This window comes from Panthera onca, chromosome C1 (genome assembly GCF_046562875.1).
Source record: "Panthera onca isolate mPanOnc1 chromosome C1, mPanOnc1 haplotype 2, whole genome shotgun sequence".
In the NCBI taxonomy this organism is placed as follows: Eukaryota; Metazoa; Chordata; class Mammalia; order Carnivora; family Felidae; genus Panthera; species Panthera onca.
In genome coordinates this window covers 43,674,596-43,693,761 of record NC_138346.1, presented here as the reverse complement: position 1 = coordinate 43,693,761, position 19,166 = coordinate 43,674,596, and the positions used below count along the sequence as shown (strand labels likewise).

The following is a 19,166-nucleotide window of genomic DNA, read 5'->3' as shown; positions in this document are numbered from 1 at the left end:
ATGGGGTTATAGGGAGACAACAGTGTTTTTAATAATGTCACTGAAGTATCTAATACACATACAATACAGTAAAGTGTATGACTCTTCATTGTACAGCTTGTTTAAGTTTTAACCCCATCTGGACCAAGATATAAAACATTTCCATCATCCCATAAGATTCCTTTATGCCCCTTCCCTGTTGATCTGTACCCCTAATTCTCCCCAGAGGTAACAGCAAACTGGTTTCTAGCCATAGATTTATTTTTCTCGAATTTCACATAAAAAGTGTACTCTTTTATGTCAAACTTATTTCAGTCAACGAAATGTCAGTGATACTCATCCATTTTACTGTATGGGTTGGCATTATATTCTTTTTTAACTCACATGTATGTCACGTATTTTCTGTAAAATGATTTGAAATAATTTCAAAAGAAATGACTAGGTTACCCAAGAATAATAAATAATTATCCCAAGCAGTAAATAACTATATACTATATTTTATAAAACACAGACAGATATATCCATAAGAGACAGAGTTTAAAACCTAAAATCTTTGTGATCTTTTAGGTGCATCAAACCAAATGATAAAAAAGCGGCACACATCTTCAACGAGGCTCTTGTGTGTCATCAGATCAGGTACCTGGGACTTTTGGAGAATGTCCGAGTCAGGAGGGCAGGCTATGCCTTCAGGCAGGCCTATGAACCTTGCCTAGAAAGATACAAAATGCTTTGTAAACAAACATGGCCTCATTGGAAAGGACCAGCAAGGTAAGAAATTCATTGGTTACATTTAATAATGAAGTTATAAAGGATACAAATAACATGCTGTTTTCTTCACGTGCTGTTAGTATACAGAATTTGATGGAAAGTTGGATGTAACCTCTGTATTGGACCATCTTCCATCAGGATACCATTTTGTATTAATTATTGATTGATTATAGAGGTCTCGATTGTAAAGTTTGGATGGGGCTTATCCAATCCACAAATTTTAAAAATACGCTGTGGCAAGTTAGTAGGAAGGGATCTGTAATTGCTAAGTATATTTGTGTAGAATCATAAAAGGGTGGAGTTAGAGGTATCTTGGATCAGTGCTCTCACCCTTTTGGTTTTTTTCTGTAGGGAATTAACCCCAGAGACAGACAGTAGGTGGGGGTGAGGGTCTTTCTCTTTGCACGAGGTCCGCACCCATGGAGAAATAGATATAGGAGCAGATTGGACTCAGAGAGTCAGTGTTATTGCTGATAAAGCGGGATTGAAGAATATGGCAGAATCTGGGCCATGCAGCTTTCAGTTTATCTTCCCTGAATTGTACTTAGCCCTCCAGTCCCAGACAGAGCACTGGACCACTACAGGCCCATCCCATGGAGCAGCCCCTGTGAGCTCTCCACATGCAGAGAGAATGTGTGTGATGGTTGGGGGGGGGGGGGGGTGCTGCTGCAGAAGAGAAAGTGGGCTTTGCCTGTCTGGTGGTCTTTCTTCTGCTCTCACCAGTCAGAGGAGTTGCCCCTTCTCTGTAGGTTGTAGAAGCTCTCCCAACTGCCACAAGAAGGCCAACATGCCTCTTTTACGGGCCCGTGCAGAGACTAGGGATTTGATTTCACTGTACTGGTATTGCGTCCACATTCTCGCTGGACTGGCCTTTAATAGGGACATCAATAGTATTAGACACTCACCCTTTACTACAAGGAGATGAACTCCAGACATATGATGGGGTCTCTGCTACAAAATTCAATACACAGATGATATAGAATGTGGGTACTGTTTGTTCCCACTGCTAATTTCCAGGTCAGAACATGTATTCACTCCCTGCCTGGCACCTAGGCCATAGGTTGATGGGATAAAGTTTAGTTAGAAATTGCTGTTGAAACCGGGGTCCAGGATGGAGAAGTGAGAGCCAAGTTCAGGCAGGCCTCGCTCCTACCCCATAAGGCCTATGCTTCATGACACCCCATTGGTCTGGCACTTAGCACTCTCTTCTTGGGTCCTGCCCACACTGTGAGACACGGAGGCGCAATATTCAAAATATTTTGGAGAATTAACCATGTGCATTCAAAATAGATGTGAATTTCTTACACACCCTCCGGGTTCTGGTTGGTGCTTTGTGATGGGTATATCTGATTCAAAGATTACCTCTGCTAATGAAATCAAGATACGGTTTTAATACCCTATTGTCTTAGACTACATAGTTCTGAACCCAAATTTACTTTTTTAGTGTTAACTGGATTTGGTTTAATTCGTGGAATTCAGTCTGAAGATTCTTTGATAGAAGGCTGCTTACTAAAAGACCAATTATACTTGGAAATAAAGCTATTATTTTATACCACTGAGAACCTGATACTGTGATTTCAGAGAAGATAACCTCTTTTTGTAACTCAGAAAACTATTTTTATTTATTTTTATAGGGCTGGCGTGGAGGTTCTCTTTAATGAGTTAGAGATTCCTGTGGAAGAGTACTCCTTTGGTAGATCAAAGATATTCATCCGGAACCCAAGAACAGTATGTAACCCAAGCCTTTACAGACTGAACTTATGTTATAATCATATAGGCAAGTTCTTAAAGGATATTTAACTTCATAACATTACCCAAGATGCTGCCGATAGTGCCTCATTCAGTTTTTTCTGCAAATGTCCGAGAGGATGGGCAAGTAGGGGGCATTAAAGGAACATGTGTATTTGTTTATGAAACATCAAAATCTTAGATTGCACAACACTTCATAAATCATAAAGGAACTGTTGTTACAACAATAAAACCTTCTTAACTCATAGGAATTGGAGGTAAATTCAGTCTGTATTTATAATACCTGAATTATGCAATAATTTTAGGAAAGACAGCCCTATTATTTTGAGGTACATGAAAGCACTCATGTTTAAAAAAATTTTAAGCTGAAAATTTTAAGCTTAAAATTCTACTTAGGAACATCCAAGGGAGCATTTTTTTATAAATGAATTAGCATGAAGTATAACTAGTACAACAGTGTTTTTGGTAATTTGGAAATTTGGAGAATCTGGAAGAATGTTTGAATTGTTAAACAGAGACCTTATCAGCACTTCCCTGCCATAACAGTTGCATTCTCCTGGGTAGAGTAAAGGTAAATCTAAGTGCCCAGTTCGGCCCTTCTCTGATTTGTCATAAATTCTATATCACCTAAGATAAATAGTGATCTTGTATGAATTCATGAAAAGAGTTTTCTCATGGGTTATTATCCATATCATCTATAATCAAGACAGTTATTCATTTTTTTCCTCAAATGGGGTTGACCTTAACATCATGACATTTTTCCACCTGGGGATGTCTTTCATGTATGTCATAAGGTTTTGGTAGAGTTTTGATAAATCCAGCTATCTTTTCTTATTAGTTATTCAAGCTAGAAGACCTGAGGAAGCAGCGTCTTGAGGACTTGGCCACTCTCATTCAGAAGATTTATCGGGGGTGGAAATGTCGTACCCACTTCCTACTAATGAGAAAAAGCCAAATCGTGATAGCTGCCTGGTACAGGAGATACGCGGTAAGAGCCTCCACCCTTTTACTCTGTAAGAATGATGCTCATTGGCTAGTATTTGTTATGTACTTTGCGTGTAAGTTTTACGTATTCAGTTCTCCCAGCAACCTCATAAATTGAGTGCTTTTGTGGTACCTTTGTTAAAGGTGGGAAAACTAAGGCATGAGCCGTTGAGTAACTTGCCCGTGGTCACGCAGCTGCTAAAAGTGGCAAAGATGAGGTTTGAATCCAGGACTATTTCATAGCTCAAGTTGAGTATATCACACTGCCTTCCAGTGATATAGGTCCACATAGAGGGAAATCTAAATCTTGAATTTGCTCATCGGATTGGAAGAGATGGTGTCATTTAACCCTTTTCATGGGGTAGGCTCAGTTTTCCAAAATAATTGGCTGTTTTCCATGTATTGTAGCAGCACTGAAAGTGGCTTAATTCCAGAAAACTGATGCTACATTTTAGTAGAATTCTGGATTTGGTGAAAGGATTGGATTTCCTTTAGTCCTCAGATTGCTGGCCCTATTATCTATGGGAAAAGACTTACAAATAAAGTATGTTTAGTTAATTGACATGGAATTTCTTTTGGGAATTTTGTTCCTTACTTGATTATAGATATTTCATTGGAGGCATAACAAGTTTGAGGGAAATCTGAAGGTTTGCCTTTAGGCTGGCTTAAACTTAGGCTGTGTTCTCACAAGTGAATTTTGTGATAAGAACACTACTTCTGAATGCTTTTTCATTCTGTGCTTTTTCTCTAAAGAATCGGAAGATGAATTGAATTTGCAATCACATCTCCTTTAGGATACTCTCTTTTTCTGCTCTGGAAGAGTTTTGCTATGAAGCAGTATATAATCAGGACACAGTTTTGCTGACCTATTCCCATGTAATACATTTTAGTGTAGTATGTCCACGTTTGAGAAATTAATGAGATATTTAAATGATGAAGCCAAAGGAAAAAAACTGCTTCAGCTTTAAGAGAGTATCCTTAAAATGGTTTGAAAGGGTACAGCCAATGGTACTACAGCTGTTCATGTATGAACCTATCCAGCCACGATGGGAGATTTATTCATACGTATTCTGCAGAGGCACAGAGGACTGTTGTCACTAACCTGTCTGTGATGGATGCTCTTCTGTGTACACAGTAATGGCACTTGGCTCTTCTGCAGATTCATAATGCTCTGTTTTATATTTGCCTGAGAAAGGAAGGACCAACACATAGCCAGTGGTCAGGGAACCCTTTTCGTCATTTTTTGTTTGCAGATCATTAAGAAAATCCAAGTTGGAAAGTGTAGTGAATTCATCTGTCTTGAATTCAACAAATGCTTTCGGAATACCTACTCTGCCAGGCTCTGGGGATAGCTACATGAACAAAACTGATGCCTGACCTCATAGAGTTCATACCTAGTGAGGGGCAATATGCATGCAAGCAAGTAAATAATCAGAACAATTATAGACTATAGTCAGCTGGGAAGGAAACAGATTACTGAGATAAAGAATAGTGAGGAGATAGGATATAAATTTGGATAGTATGGTCAAGGAATACCCTCTGGAAGGGGGCATTTCATTAGAGGGATGAGAATAAACAAAGCAATGAACGAAGAGAGCAGGTGCTATTTTACCTTCCCTCCCTATATAGAACTTTTATATCTCCAAGTGAAAAAAGGAGCCACCATATAATGTATCATTAGCTCATGATGGTGAGTTATAACTAGTATTAATTGGGAGAATAGAAACAAATAATAAGCCCAACTTTTAGAGAAGGTATTAATTTCGCTCTAGTGTTAGTTACATCTGTTTTAGAATTTGAACTAAATATCTCAACCAGTTAACTACATGTTATCCAAGCTAGTGATTAAACTCAACCTTTTTTCTCAATCGAATAACTCAAAGATTTTCTGAATGTCCATTTTCAGTTGCTGATTATTTTAAAATCCATATTCTTTTATATTTTATAGCTCTATGAGACGAATTTTTTTAAGGTTTGTTTTTGAGAGAGAGCACGAGCGAGCATGAGTGGGGGAAGGACGGGGAGATAGGGGGTAGAAGATCCAAAGCAGGCTCTGTGCTGACAGCCACAAGCCTGACGTGAGCCTTGATCTCACAAACCGTGAGACCATGACCTGAACCAAAGCTGGTCGCTCAGCTGACTGAGCCACCCGGGTGAGATGAATTTTAAAGTAAGATAGAGTTGTTTTCAAGCCATTTAGGAACTTCAGAAGAAAACATCAAGGTATCAGATGCATGTCAGAAGTGATGGTCAGATATCATAGATATAGTTTGTTCTATAGCCACGGAATATTACTCTGTGAGGAATCTTGCCGAGTTTCTAGCTCCTCATTTGACCGATGAGGAAACCGAAGTCCAGAGGAGGCAGTGATTTGTCCAAAGTCCTAGGGTTCTCTTTGTCTTTCTGTCTGGCATTCTCTTTTTGTTCTGCTGCTCATGTGTTGATAACATCACTCTGTGTCCTCTGAGCTTCCCAAATCTAGCCTAGAGGGCTGGAAGGCATGTGTCCCACCTCAGAAAAGGGAGCTGAGCAATCCAGCATTTCCAAAGTGAGAGAGGCACAGCATGACTTCATGGCTTGGTTAGAAAAGCTGTGAAATTTCATCACAGATGCCGACATGCCGGTGAATATTCCACATTAAATACAATACGAGCTCACTTTTCTAGGGATGGTATTCCAGTGGCCTCCACTCTTCCGAGTAGAAGTAAAAAGGGCCTTTGGGCATTGATCTTGCCGTGCCCACATGCATGGCCTGCCGCACTGGGTTTTCTTTAACCTTCCCCGCCTAGAAGTAACTTTGGCTGTATCTCAACCTACTTGGTGCTCGCTTGACCCTCCCAGGATGTGGTTTCTATTTTACATTGCTGATTGATACCCAGTGCAAGTCCTTGAGTGCAGGAATGGAGTTGGAGTCACTTGTATAACCTCATAGTTCAATTAAAGTGATACTCATTTAATTATATTTAGCACCCTTGAAACATACTCCGGATTAACTGTAATAATTTTGGATTGTTTGATATTTTGGTTTCTTTACATATTGGTTCCCAGGAGGAATATGGGAGATTAAGGGTTAATTGCACTAAGTGAGCAAGTACTCTGTCTGAATCCTTGCGGTACAGGTATTATAGATGTGTAAACAGAACTGGTAACAATCTCCCCCTTTTGTCCCACAGCAACAAAAGAGGTATCAACAGATAAAGAGTTCTGCCTTGGTAATTCAGTCTTATATCCGGGGTTGGAAGGTGAGTTTAAAAGAAGTGAGCCTTATTTATTGGGGGTTTTTAGGTTCTTCACAAAGGAGGATGATGTCTTTAAGGTCACCCTGCAGGGGGGAGCTCCTCATCTCCTGCCTACCCTGTAAACAGTCAGATGGAAAGAATAAATATTATGGGCTACACTGGGGCCCTTGTGACCATGTCTTGGCCGCATCCTTCTAACTGGCTCTCTTCTCAAGAGCTTTGTTCTCGAAGCAGGAAGTCTTGAAATAATACCGTACATGATTTCAATATCCTCTTGCCCCCCGTTTGCAAGGGAAGTGGTAGTCCAGAAGGCTGTCTGTCAACACTGTTGCCTCCGCACCTGTGCGTCCTGCCCAGCCCAACTCCTTCCATAACTTCCTGGTGACCATCTTGTGGGCTGCCCTGTCATGATCAAAACATCCTGAGCTCTGGCCATTCTAGTCGGGATCACAGTGTACCCATCACCTAGTTCCAGATCCTGGCTGCAAGTCTTGGTTCAGGGGTCAGCAGTCCATAGCCTATGCCTGTTTTTGTACAACCCCAGAAGGAAGAATGGCTTTTATGTTCTTAAAGCATTGTTTAAAATAACAGCGAGAACTTTTCATGACATGTAAAAATTATATGGAATACAACTTTCATATGAATATATATACAAATATAAAATGTATATAAATATGTGTACAAATAGAAGTACAAAGTTCATATAAATAAAGTTTTATTGGTACAGACCCTTGCTTATTTATTTACATCTTGTGTGTAAATACATCTTGTGCTTTAGCGCTCTGACAGCAGAGTTGAGTAACTGTGATAGAGACCTATAAACGGGAAAGCCAAAAATACCATCTGGCCTTCTGCAGAAAGTTTACTGTCCCTGCTCTAAGTCAAAGAACCTTCAGAGCCTATTCTGACCACTTTCCTACTGGGAGATTTCTGCAGAGTGGGCTAATCCAGAGGAGCTACTTCAAGACAATTCCCAGGCCCAGAACCCCTTCAGAGGGTACAACATTGGGCCGGGAGTGCAGTAGCATCGATCGACCTTTGTCTAGGCCATGGGTCAATTTGGCGGCTGTGCGATAGTAAATGCCAGAATATAAATGCAAGCACATAGAGTAAGTGAAATCACTGCCTGCAAGTCCTTCTTTGACCTTATCACTGAATCATGGGTCCGTGTCTCCAGTCTAGAGCCTTCAGACATTCCGAGCCCACCTCCCAACCAACATGTCCTCCGGGCCCCCATAAAATCAGTTTCTGGTAACTGCCCGGGAGAAGCCACTGGTTTTGGACTAATGAGATTTTCTTTAGCAAGTTTTTAAACATCTCTTTTGCATAAAAAGTACAGCTGAGGTGACGTCGTGTACAACAATGATGAAGGTGGTAAATGGGTTTTGGAGCACTGGAGATCCTCCAACCGCATCCCGAGAGCTATTCCTTCCATCTGACGTGCACCAGCTTCTATGGCTCGTGCTCACATTTCTCCATGTCCCACGTTAGGGCCCAGGAGGCCGCTGTCTCGGTCTGAATGGGGGCCACACTGTTTTGCTTAGTGACCTCTTTATTTGCTGCCTTCTCATAGTCCCTTTAGGCCGAATAAGCAATGTCCCCTTTTCCTTTCAACGATAGATCTTTCGCTTGAGAGTGGATGTTATGACTGTCTCTGCAAGTATGTTTTTCAACCAGTATGGCATCTCACTTTTTGTTAACTTCCTACTTTCTCTGGGTGATTCTTCACCTTAGGCCCGAAAAATCCTGCGGGAACTGAAGCACCAAAAGCGCTGTGAGGAGGCAGCCACCACCATCGCGGCCTATTGGCATGGTACCCAGGTAGGCCAGACACTGCCCCCTGGAAGGCAGCGGGGGCGGGTGTCAGAAATTGTTTCACTGGCTTAAGCTACTGAGCACGCATTTACCTGTCTCTCTCTCTCTGACGTTTTGGTGTGGGGTGGTGGCACACGCTTTCGCGTTTGCTGTGTGATGGTGACCGGTGTCTTTCTTCTCTCTCCTTTGGGAACCAGCAGTAACCTTTCCTGCCTTAAACTTTTCTGTAACTCCTTTTCAAATGCATCACAGGCGCGAAGGGAACTGAGCCGGCTGAAGGAGGAGGCTAGGAATAAACATGCTATTGCAGTTATTTGGGCTTACTGGCTCGGATCTAAGGTACTTGATTCGCACATCCCGTTACTCCGTCCCGGAATCGGCAATAACCAGTTTGTATCTTTAGCCTGTCAGGGGGTGAATGCCTACAGTTAACAGGGCCTCACCCCGGTGCATGTCCTAGCCGCCGGATCGAATAAACCTGGATGTGGTAGTGTAGTAGTGCACGTTAGTAGGGGCCCTAAGCATGTGTAGGCCAAAAAGACTAATTGCTTATTAATGAGGCACTGGTCCAGTTGCTCTTTAACAAAACAAAACAAAAACAAAAAAAAACCCCTCAAGTAACATGCATGTTTCGTTGTTTTTTTTTTTTTCTTCCCTTTTCTCTCCCTTCGCCCCCCAGCATATACCAGCAGTTTTCTAGAGATATTTTTGTTGGGTGGGGGGTTGGAGGGGCATGTTGGGAATGTTAAGATTTGGGCTTCAGTTGGTCTTCTGCAACATGGTGACAGGAAGAACACCTTTAACGCATGCCTTAAAAAATATTAATCCACGAATGAAATTGTTTTTTAGGCTCACTGTGGCCGCCATTGATTATTATAAGCAAAATATTGTATGCGAAAAGAATGATCATTTGTGATTGAACAGAAAGCTGTGTTCATGCAAAGCTAGCTATCATTGCCGCTGAAGAATCCCAAGAATTTCAGCTTCAGCTGTTTGTGTTCAGAAACAAAGGCCTCCTGAAATACTCTCACTAATCCCCAGGCAGAGTCGTGGGCTCTGTGAACATTTCACATACCCCAAGGGACGAGACTTTTAGATGTTTTTGTTACTTAGAAAATCAAAGGTCATCTCTGCTAAAAATGTGTATTCCAGTTAGAAACATAAATATCAATATAATCCTATGTTTTTAAGTTTACCTTGTCAGCATTATAAGTCCATCTTGTGAGAAAAATGAGAAAAGTCAACATTTGCCTGTATAAGGATCTTAATTTGCCAAAAAAACTTACCAGAGCTGTTCATTTGTGTCCCCCCCCCCTTGAAAAATCTGTGACGAACAGGCTAGTTCCTTTAGTAATCAGAGGGAAATGTCCTAGCTGAGGCAGAAGGACTCTTAGACAGTTATCCCTGGGGTTTCCCCACTGAAGTAGCCCATTTCCTAGTCTGAGTACCAAAAGTGGTGAAAGATCACTGCATGTTTCATCTTTCAAAGTAGCATGCTTCAGATTGACTGTTCCCTAAGATTAATTTTTAAACCATAAGTCGTTTCACTTTTTATCTTGCTTCAGTGTATTTCACTGTCCAGGGCCTTAGCTCACACTGAATTTTGATATGTGCTACTTCTAATTTGCTAATGGGAAAGAAACAACTTTATTCTTTCCATGTTCTAAATGGTTGTTCGCAAGAGTTGTCTTTTTGTACGTGCAAATGAATGAACACAGGAATTCCTAGACTCTCTAGTCCTGGGTACTGGCAGCAAAGGGAAGTCTGCTGAAGTCACTAGGTGCCACTCACAGCTCTAAGGCTTGGATAAGGGAGAGAGTGTGGAGAATAGAAGAAGGAGAGAGAATGAGGAGGGAGGAAAAAGGGAAAACTGGAAGTAGGGGGGCAGAGGCGTGGCTTACCTCCAGTACCACATAGATTGCCTTCCTCTGGAACAGAGGCTCAGTGCACTAAACATACAAAGGACTGCACCAGACTTATGCGGATTCTTTGGGTTTAAGTGATTATGCCCTATTCTTCTATCATTCTGAAATCCTTATTCATAAGTTGGCTCTTCTGTTTGGTGGGGTATCTTCTTCTGGTCATTTGTGCTGTCTGCATTGGGCCGTCTCTTTTATTTACTATCTAAAACGTTCTAGGCTCGAAGGGAATTGAAACGCTTGAAGGAGGAGGCTAGGCGTAAGCATGCAGTCGCTGTCATTTGGGCTTACTGGCTTGGACTGAAGGTACTTCCCCACCCCTTCTTTCTGTCCACGGTGAACTCAATGAAGCCTAGCACTTACTAACCCGGAGAAAATGATTGATGATGCTTGCTTATGGTCTGCACAGTCTTTTACAGTGTCACCTTGCCTAATTCCATTTCTTTTTGAGAACAAACCTGTACACTAATATTTTCTGATGTTGTTGTGTATTTCTTTAAATAATAGGTTTAAAGTATCTAAAGCATCTAATAAGACATTTTGTTATCCAAGTCCTATTTTGTATTATCTTTTTGAAGATGAAGTTTGTGTTTTGTTTTTTGTTTTTAATTCATGAGACAGAGTTACAGTAGTTGAGCTAAAAGCTGACCCATGGTCTACAGTGGCCAGCCAGGGGATATCTGGCTTTTGTTCCCCTTTGTCTGCCTATTCTGCTCCAACGATGGCTCCTGGAGCAGAGTGTTCTACAAAGTGACTGCCATTCTAATTGTTCAGCTTAGAAACCAAAGGGTTTTGCATTAAAAGTACAGATTTTGGCAATTAAGACCAGCAGTGGCTCATTCGGGTTAAAGAGAACTTTAGATTCAAATGCCTTTTAATGTAGGGCAGGGTTTATTTCAAAGTGGTGCTTACTGCTTCAGGCAAGATATGCGTAAGTAAACATGACTGAGCCCCAGAAACAACTTTTTGCCATTGAGAACAACTTTCGGGCAGTGTAAAGATTGTGTCTTCCTGTTATTCAATAACTCATCACCTTAGGGTACCATCCATATTGTCTTTTAGGAATAATTAGGCCCCTATTTGACACTATTCCTCTTTATTATTTTTGTTATAACCATTCATCTTCTTCTAAATATTTACCATCCAGGAAGCCACTGACTCTGAATCTAAACAGCATCAGCAGTATCTGTATGTTCTGCTTTTGAGTAATCTGCATTTTCCCCCGAAAATTTAGCCTGTAAACTTTTAGTGAATTAACCTTTTTGATTATACTGAATATTCATCAAGTAATTTTTGAAGTACTTAAGAAGTAATTTAAGTATGAATTTAAGATGTTCTATTTCAAGAATTCTAAACAAGTTCTAGAACTACTTTTTTAAAAGGATTTTATTTCCCATTTTACTCACTTGTTCTCATTTGCATCCTGATTTTCATAAAAGGAAGGAACCAAACATTGAGTCAGGATTTTTACCCTGTATAATATCTACCAGCAGAATCACATTTGTCTTCAGTTTCTGGGTTTAACTAACTGCATATGATTTCAGAAAATCTTTCCATCTTAGGGGTGTATGCTAGTAACCTATAAATCAAATTCAGTTTGTAGGTGAATGGTGTTGTAGCTGAAGTTAACTGGCCCTACTCTAGATGTAACTGCCCCCCCCCCCCAGTTTCCAATAAAACAGAAGTATTTTAATATGTCACCATTATCATTGTTCTGAAATAAGATTAAACTTCTCTGAAGTCCAAGAATGTAATAATTTTGTGCTTGTGTTTTTAAAGAATGATGTTGATAAGAGCAGTAGTTTTGCCCTTTTATGTGATTAGGTTCTTGTGGAATTGATTACAAAGTTCAGTGGATCATTTTTGGACTGCCAGGGCCCGTGAGGGGAGCCCATTTTATATGTCAACGTGTCACCAGCCTTTTCTATTTATAGCTGTATTTCTGGAGAATATTTCAGGGGAAATATTCCTGTGAATATCAAAAAGCATGTTGCAGTGAACTCACTTACAATGACATTCAACTACATATGGTAGGACTTCCAGTATATTTCTATGGATATGTTCACATGAAACCTTACTCTAACTTCTCTGCTTCCCTATGCTATTAAAATTCCAGGAGCCAATTAAAAGGTACCATTTTTCTTCCCTTTGTCCCTTCTAACTTTATTAGTTTGAGATTTGAATCTAGCAACTCCTTGGCTAAAGGAGAAAGGATAATCAGTACCATAGAATATGAACAAAAGGAGGAACTTCCTGTGTGGTATCTGGGGGAAAAAATTTTTTTTTTTAATTTATTTTTTTAATGTTTATTTATTTTTGAGACAGAGAGAGACAGAGCATGAATGGGGGAGGGGCAGAGAGAGAGGGAGACACAGAATTGGAAGCAGGCTCCAGGCTCCGAGCCATCAGCCCAGAGCCTGACACAGGGCTCGAACTCACGAACCGTGAGATCGTGACCTGAGCTGAAGTCGGACGCTCAACCGACTGAGCCACCCAGGCGCCCCGGAAAAATTTTTTTTTAAATCTATTTTTGAGAGAGGGAGGGGCAGAGACAGAGAGAGGGAGAGAGAGAAAGAGAGAGAGACAGAGAAACCAAACAGGCTCCACACTGTCAGCTCAGAGCCTGATGGCAGGACTCGAACTCATGAACTGTGAGACCATAACTGAGCCGAAACCAAGAATCGGATGCTTAATTAATGACTGAGCCACCCAGGTGCCCCTGGAAAAAATTTTAAACCTTAATAATCCGTAAGCGTAGAGAATGGGTCTGGCACTTACATGCCCCATGGGACCAGGGAGGTCACAAGGATGAGGGAAGTAGCAGATGGAAGGTGGATCAGGAAGGATGGGGCCCTGAGCAGTGTGGAGCATCCTGTCCCATAAAGGCAGCCACAGCTCCTGTGGTCTCGTCTTTGTCATGTGGGAATGGGGCTCACCGTTGCTAGATCTTAGAAAACTTGAAGAGAAACGTGTAGCCTGAATTTTCCCTGCGAAGTGCTTCATTTAAAAATAGGCGTATAAAACATTTTTCTACAAACTGAATTTGGCTAGCAGGTTGTGAGCTTGGATTTTGAACATGTGCAGTTAAACCCAGAAAAGTAAAGACAAAAGAAAAAGGCAAAGCATGTCTGAATTATTCAAATAGGCTGGTGTTTTGCTAAAATCTAACGTTCTCATTGACAGCCGAGTGACAATCGGTATTTTTAGTAGTGTTTAGTTTTCTTTTCTCAGTTTCAAAACTTAACTGTATCATTCATTCATTCGTTTGGTAAGTACCTCACCTAGTGAATTGATTTGTTGAACACTAGTGTGCAAAGTGCATAGGACAGTGTAGCAAGGAAGAAATAGGGAAACTAAAACTGTAACATGTCCTGAGTGTTGTGATAGTGTTAGTAGAAACTCGGACAGGAGTAGAGATGAGAGAAAAATTAATGCAGTTAAAATGGGAGATTTCTAATGGGAGACCACAAGCTTCTTTTTAAGTTCTTATTTTTAGGCACAATGAGCTCCCAGCGCACGGCACTGAAGTCCTGTCTTCGTATGCAGGGCTTTGGAAGCTGTGCTGGAGTTCGTCAGGCATTTTCTTTTTATCTTTTAAGAACAATTTGCAGTGAAAATTACCTATGTAATTTTTTTTCTGATATGTATTTTGATTTGTGATGAGTTTGTAGCCATGCCTGTAGAGTGTTTCTTGTCAAATCTTCAGGCACTTTAAAAACGAATTGAGAGGATTGAAAACATTAGAACATTCTGGTATTACCACTTTGCAGCTCTCGTTTCTTATTCTCTGATTTAAAATCCACTGTCTCAGTGTGCTTCAATCATTTTACTATATCCAGAAAGTCACTTATAAATTTGACTTGTTCCACCTTTTTTTCCTTTTTTGATAGAAGTGTATCATGTGGGCACCTGCCGGCCACACGTTAACCTCTGTGTTCTGCTGCTTCTATTTAAAGGTCCGTCGGGAGTACAGGAAATTCTTCAGAGCCAATGCTGGAAAGAAAATTTATGAATTTACGCTTCAGAGAATTGTAAGTCTATACTTTCTATGCGGCTAATTAGCATTATAGGACTAACTAGTGAATAGCACCACCTCAATCATAAATGGCTTGTTTGGTAACTATTAAACCCTAGCCGTGACACTGAGAGATTGTGACCTTCTATCATTTCCCCTCAAATTCAGGTAGAATTGTGTCAGGTTAGCGGCCCACATGTGATCAATGAAATGTTCTTTGACAGAGAGAACGTTCTCTGGGGAAGGGGAACCCAAGAAAGCCTGGTGTGTTGGTTCAGGCTACTATAATGAAAATACCATAGACTGTGTGGCTTAATAAACATTTATTTCTCATAGTCCTGGAGACTGGGCAGCCCAAGATCAGAGTGCCAGCATGGTCTGGTTCTGGTGAGGGCTTTTTCCTAGTTTCCTCACAGGAGAAGAGAAAGAGAAGCAAGCTCTTTCCCGTGTCTTCTTATAAGAGCAGTAATCCTGGGAGCACCACCCCTTGTGACCTTACTCACCTAATTGCCTCCCCAAGGCCCCGTTTCCTAACACTATCCCATTGGGGGTTAGGATTTCAACATAGGAATCTGAGGGGAACACCAAGATCTTGCCCTGCTGAACTGCCACAAGCTGCTGCAGGGCGAGGTTGGTCAACGAGGAGAGCAGGGCTGTGCCACGATTCCAGGATGGATTCTAACATTTCCCTCTGGCTTCCAGAGAAGTATATGTAGTGGTAACGTGCAAACTCTGGAGCCAGCTCACTCTGCCATGTACAGATTTACGGCTTGAGCAAATCACTTAACTTCTGTGAGCCTCATTCTTGTCGCCTGTAAAATGGAGTGATAATTGAAAGCTCTTACAGTTCCTGGCTCATATTCAGTACTCTAGAGCAGTGCTGTCCGATAGGACTTTCTGCAGCAGTGAAAATGTTCTAGATCTTTGTGGCATAGTAAAGTCTAGCCACATGTGGCTGTTGAGCACTTGAAATGTAACTAATGTGATTGATGAACTGGATTTTTAACTTTTTTTTTAATTACTAAAGATTTAAATAGAAATAGTCACAGGTGGCAAGTGGCTGCCTATTAAACAATGCAGCTTTCTAGTGTTAGCTGGTGTAAGTATTAATTTTAATTTTAAAATTAGTATTCTTCTTTTCTCTTAACCACTTAGTGGAGCTTAGATTTTCCCAACCAATACAGAGAGTTAAAAAGAGATTTTCCAGAGGAGTTGCAACATTTTATAAACTAAAACTTGCTAAATTCTACCAAGTAGTTTGCTTGATCCTGGTTTATGTAAAACAATGACTTTTCTGGTATATTTTACTTATCTAGCATTTTTTGTCAAACTCAACACAGGTGCAAAAATACTTCTTGGAAATGAAAAATAAGATGCCTTCCTTATCTCCAATAGACAAGAACTGGCCATCAAGACCTTACCTATTTTTGGATTCTACTCACAAAGAACTAAAAAGGATTTTCCACTTGTGGAGGGTAAAAAAATGCCTTGTTAGGTTTTTTTTTCAGAGACTTCCTAACATATATTTTGAGCGTTTGAAAAATGTTATGTAAAAGCAGATTTTTAACCATGCTCTTCCTGTAACCTCAAAGAGACGTATCTGAGGACCTTGGTATTTTTGAACCATGCACTGTACTTGGCTTTGTGTGAGAATTTCTAGAGCAGCCAGGTGTTCCCATGACTGTAACCTGTCATCCTTGTCTGGAAAGGAGAGTGTGCATGGCTCCAGTGTCTTTCCCTTCCAGATTCCAGTTGCTTTAAAGTAGTTCAGGTTTTTGTTTTGTTTTGATGTGTTTCTGTTATTCATCTTTACCTGAAGGAATACTGCCAGAGATAGAAATAATAAAATTTGAACATCTTCACAAGATATAGTTAAATCTTGAAGATTGTAGGAGTTTACTTTCTAAGATGTATTGAGTACGTGCATAAACGTACGCGAGAACACTACATGTTTTGATGGACTGGGGAAAAAAACGGCTTTAGAGTGCCTCACAAGACATCAAAGAGATTAAGTTTCCCTCAACCTGAATTAAATGGAAGCTAAAAATCTATTTGACATTGCCTTATATTTTTAGCTTCCTTAATTTTATGAGAGCATAACGTGTTATTTAGGTGTTGCCCAGAATTACGTGGGTTACTTATATAGATGTTGACTTTATTTTAGTAGTTCAGTTGATATATGGAATGATAAATATGTACAAGTGTCAGATACGATATAATCATTAATATGACAATCATATAATCCTACGATATAATCATTGAAAGGCTTATTATATTTGGTAAGTGAATGACTGATGAGTATCACTTCCAGGAAACTCTTTCCTGCTGGGCACTGTAGGCTTGTCCCTTTCCAGAATTACATATGTAGAGTGACATTATCACTGAATAGTGTAATATTGGTGACACAGCATGTGGAACTGGATTCTCCCTTCTGTTCCCTAACTTAGTGAGTCAGTTTGGTGAAATTCACCAGTGTCTCAGTGCTCATCTCCCTCTTTGAGTCTGACAGTGAGACTATTTTCAGAAATAACGATGGGGAGCTTCTAATGCCAAGAGTCTGCTCTGCCTCTGCTCTCCCCTGGCCCCTGGCCCTTACCTCCCTTGCATTTGGGGATAGAGAATGAGAGGGATGTGTTTATTCCTGAAAGGGTGGGCAGCAATGCTAACATTCCCTTATACAATTATATCAGTGGGTCTCAACTACATTTGTAACTGAATGTCTTAGAGTTCATCTGAAACACCTGGCCTAGGGGCACCTGGGTGGTCGGTCGGTTGAACGTCCGACTTTGACTCAGGTCATGATCTTGGAGTTTATGAGTTTGAGCCCAAGGTCGGGCTCCGTGCTGACAGCTGAGCCTGGAACCTGCTTTGGATTCTGTGTCTTCCCTTCTCTGCCCCTTCCTTGCTCACGCTCTGTCTCTCTCTCTCAAAAATAAATAAACATAATAAAAAATAAAAATAAAACAACCTGTCCCTGCCCCTCCAGCCACCCCCTGTGTCCCTTCAGTACCATCTCAGAATCCAGCCAAAGGAGAGATTTCTCAGGTCAGGTGTCCATACCGTAAAATGCAATAGGGGATTCAGAGTAGTATTTTTCAAACCAAGGGTTGTAGCATATTTGTGAGTTGTGAAATCAATTTAATAGATTACTGACCAGCGTTTTAAAATGAAGTACAGTAGGATAGAAGACGTCCACATGGCCAACCGACACATGAAAAAATGCTCAATATCACTCATCATCAGGGAAACACAAATCAAAACCACAATGAGATACCACCTTACACCTGTCAGAATGGCTAACATTAACAGCTCAGGCAACAACAGATGTTGGCGAGGATGCAGAGAAAGAGGATCTCTTTTGCATTGTTGGTGGGAATGCAAGCTGGTGCAGCCACTCTGGAAAACAGTATGGAGGTTCCTCAAAAAATTAAAAATAGAACTACCCTACGACCCAGCAATTGCACTACTAGGTATTTATCCAAGGGATATAGGTGTGCTGTTTTGAAGGGATACATGCACCCACATGTTTCTAGCAGCACTATCAACAATAGCCAAAGTATGGAAAGAGCCCAAATGTCCATCAATGGATGAATGGATAAAGAAAATGTGGTGTGTGTGTGTATATATCTATCTATGTATACACACACACACACACACACACACACACACACACACACACACACAATGGAGTATTACTCAGCAATCAAAAAGAATGAAATCTTGCCATTTGCGACTACGTGGATGGAACTGGAGGGTGTTATGCTAAGTGAAACTAGTCAGTCAGAGAAAGACAATCATATGACTTCACTCATATGAGGACTTTAAGAGACAAAACAGATGAACCTAAGGGAAGGGAAACAAAAATAATATAAAAACAGGGAGGGGGACAAAACAGAAGAGACTCATAAATATGGAGAACAAACTGAGGGTTGCTGGAGGGGTTGTGGGGGGGGGGGATGGGCTAAATGGGTAAGGGGCATTAAGGAATCTACTCCTGAAATCATTGCTTCACTATATGCTAACTAATTTGGATGTAAATTTAAAAGAATAAAAACTAAAGTTTAAAAAAAAATAATAGAGTACAGGGCATGTTGAAGGAATTGTTTTGTGAAGCTTTTGTGTCAGTTGTCTATGTGTGTGCATGTAAATCAATGTGTGCAATGAGTTGTGATGTACAATGTCATTCTTAGGCTAAGTCTTTGTGAGAAGAGTGTGACAGCCTGAGGCCTAAAGGATGTCAGGGGTGGGGGCGGGGGCTGATGTCATAGTGGGAGGGTCAGTACTCCCAGTAGGGCCCTTGCTAGCAAGGCCCTTGTGTGTTCTGAAGAAGCATCCCAAGTTCCACAATACAGACCGTAGTTTTTATGGCATTTTCTAAGACCAACCTTTTAAAACCCAAAAAGGAAAAATGCTCTTGGTTTTTTTAAATGGATATTTTGTACACATTTACTCTTACTCTTCATGTTACTAAATTGGCTTAGCATATTTAAGAATGAGTAATGACTTATGTAAGTGATATCTTTTTTTTTCTCCTTTTCATTTTTCACAGTGTAAAAAATACAGAGACCAATTCACAGACCAGCAAAAGCTGATTTACGAAGAAAAATTAGAAGCCAGTGAACTCTTCAAAGACAAGAAGGCTTTATACCCTTCTAGGTATTATGGCTTTGCTTTACCCATAAAAGTCAGTATTTTAAA

The 19,166-nt window shown here is 40.6% G+C and overlaps 1 protein-coding gene across 4 annotated transcripts in view; it reads left to right on the top strand.

Moving 5' to 3' along the window:
- The window catches only part of MYO1B (myosin IB), a 188,250-nt gene that overhangs the window by 156,264 nt on the left and 12,820 nt on the right, over positions 1–19,166 (top strand). For 2 of the 4 annotated variants that reach the window (XM_060622446.3, XM_060622447.3), the window contains exons 18-27: positions 547–747; positions 2,382–2,475; positions 3,335–3,484; positions 6,654–6,722; positions 8,454–8,540; positions 8,787–8,873; positions 10,673–10,759; positions 14,410–14,484; positions 15,809–15,943; positions 19,018–19,124. In XM_060622446.3, the coding sequence (XP_060478429.1) occupies positions 547–747; positions 2,382–2,475; positions 3,335–3,484; positions 6,654–6,722; positions 8,454–8,540; positions 8,787–8,873; positions 10,673–10,759; positions 14,410–14,484; positions 15,809–15,943; positions 19,018–19,124 (1,092 nt within the window). The remainder of the gene's footprint in view (positions 1–546; positions 748–2,381; positions 2,476–3,334; positions 3,485–6,653; positions 6,723–8,453; positions 8,541–8,786; positions 8,874–10,672; positions 10,760–14,409; positions 14,485–15,808; positions 15,944–19,017; positions 19,125–19,166) is intronic. The other 2 variants (XM_060622448.3, XM_060622449.3) reach the window with 2 other exon arrangements.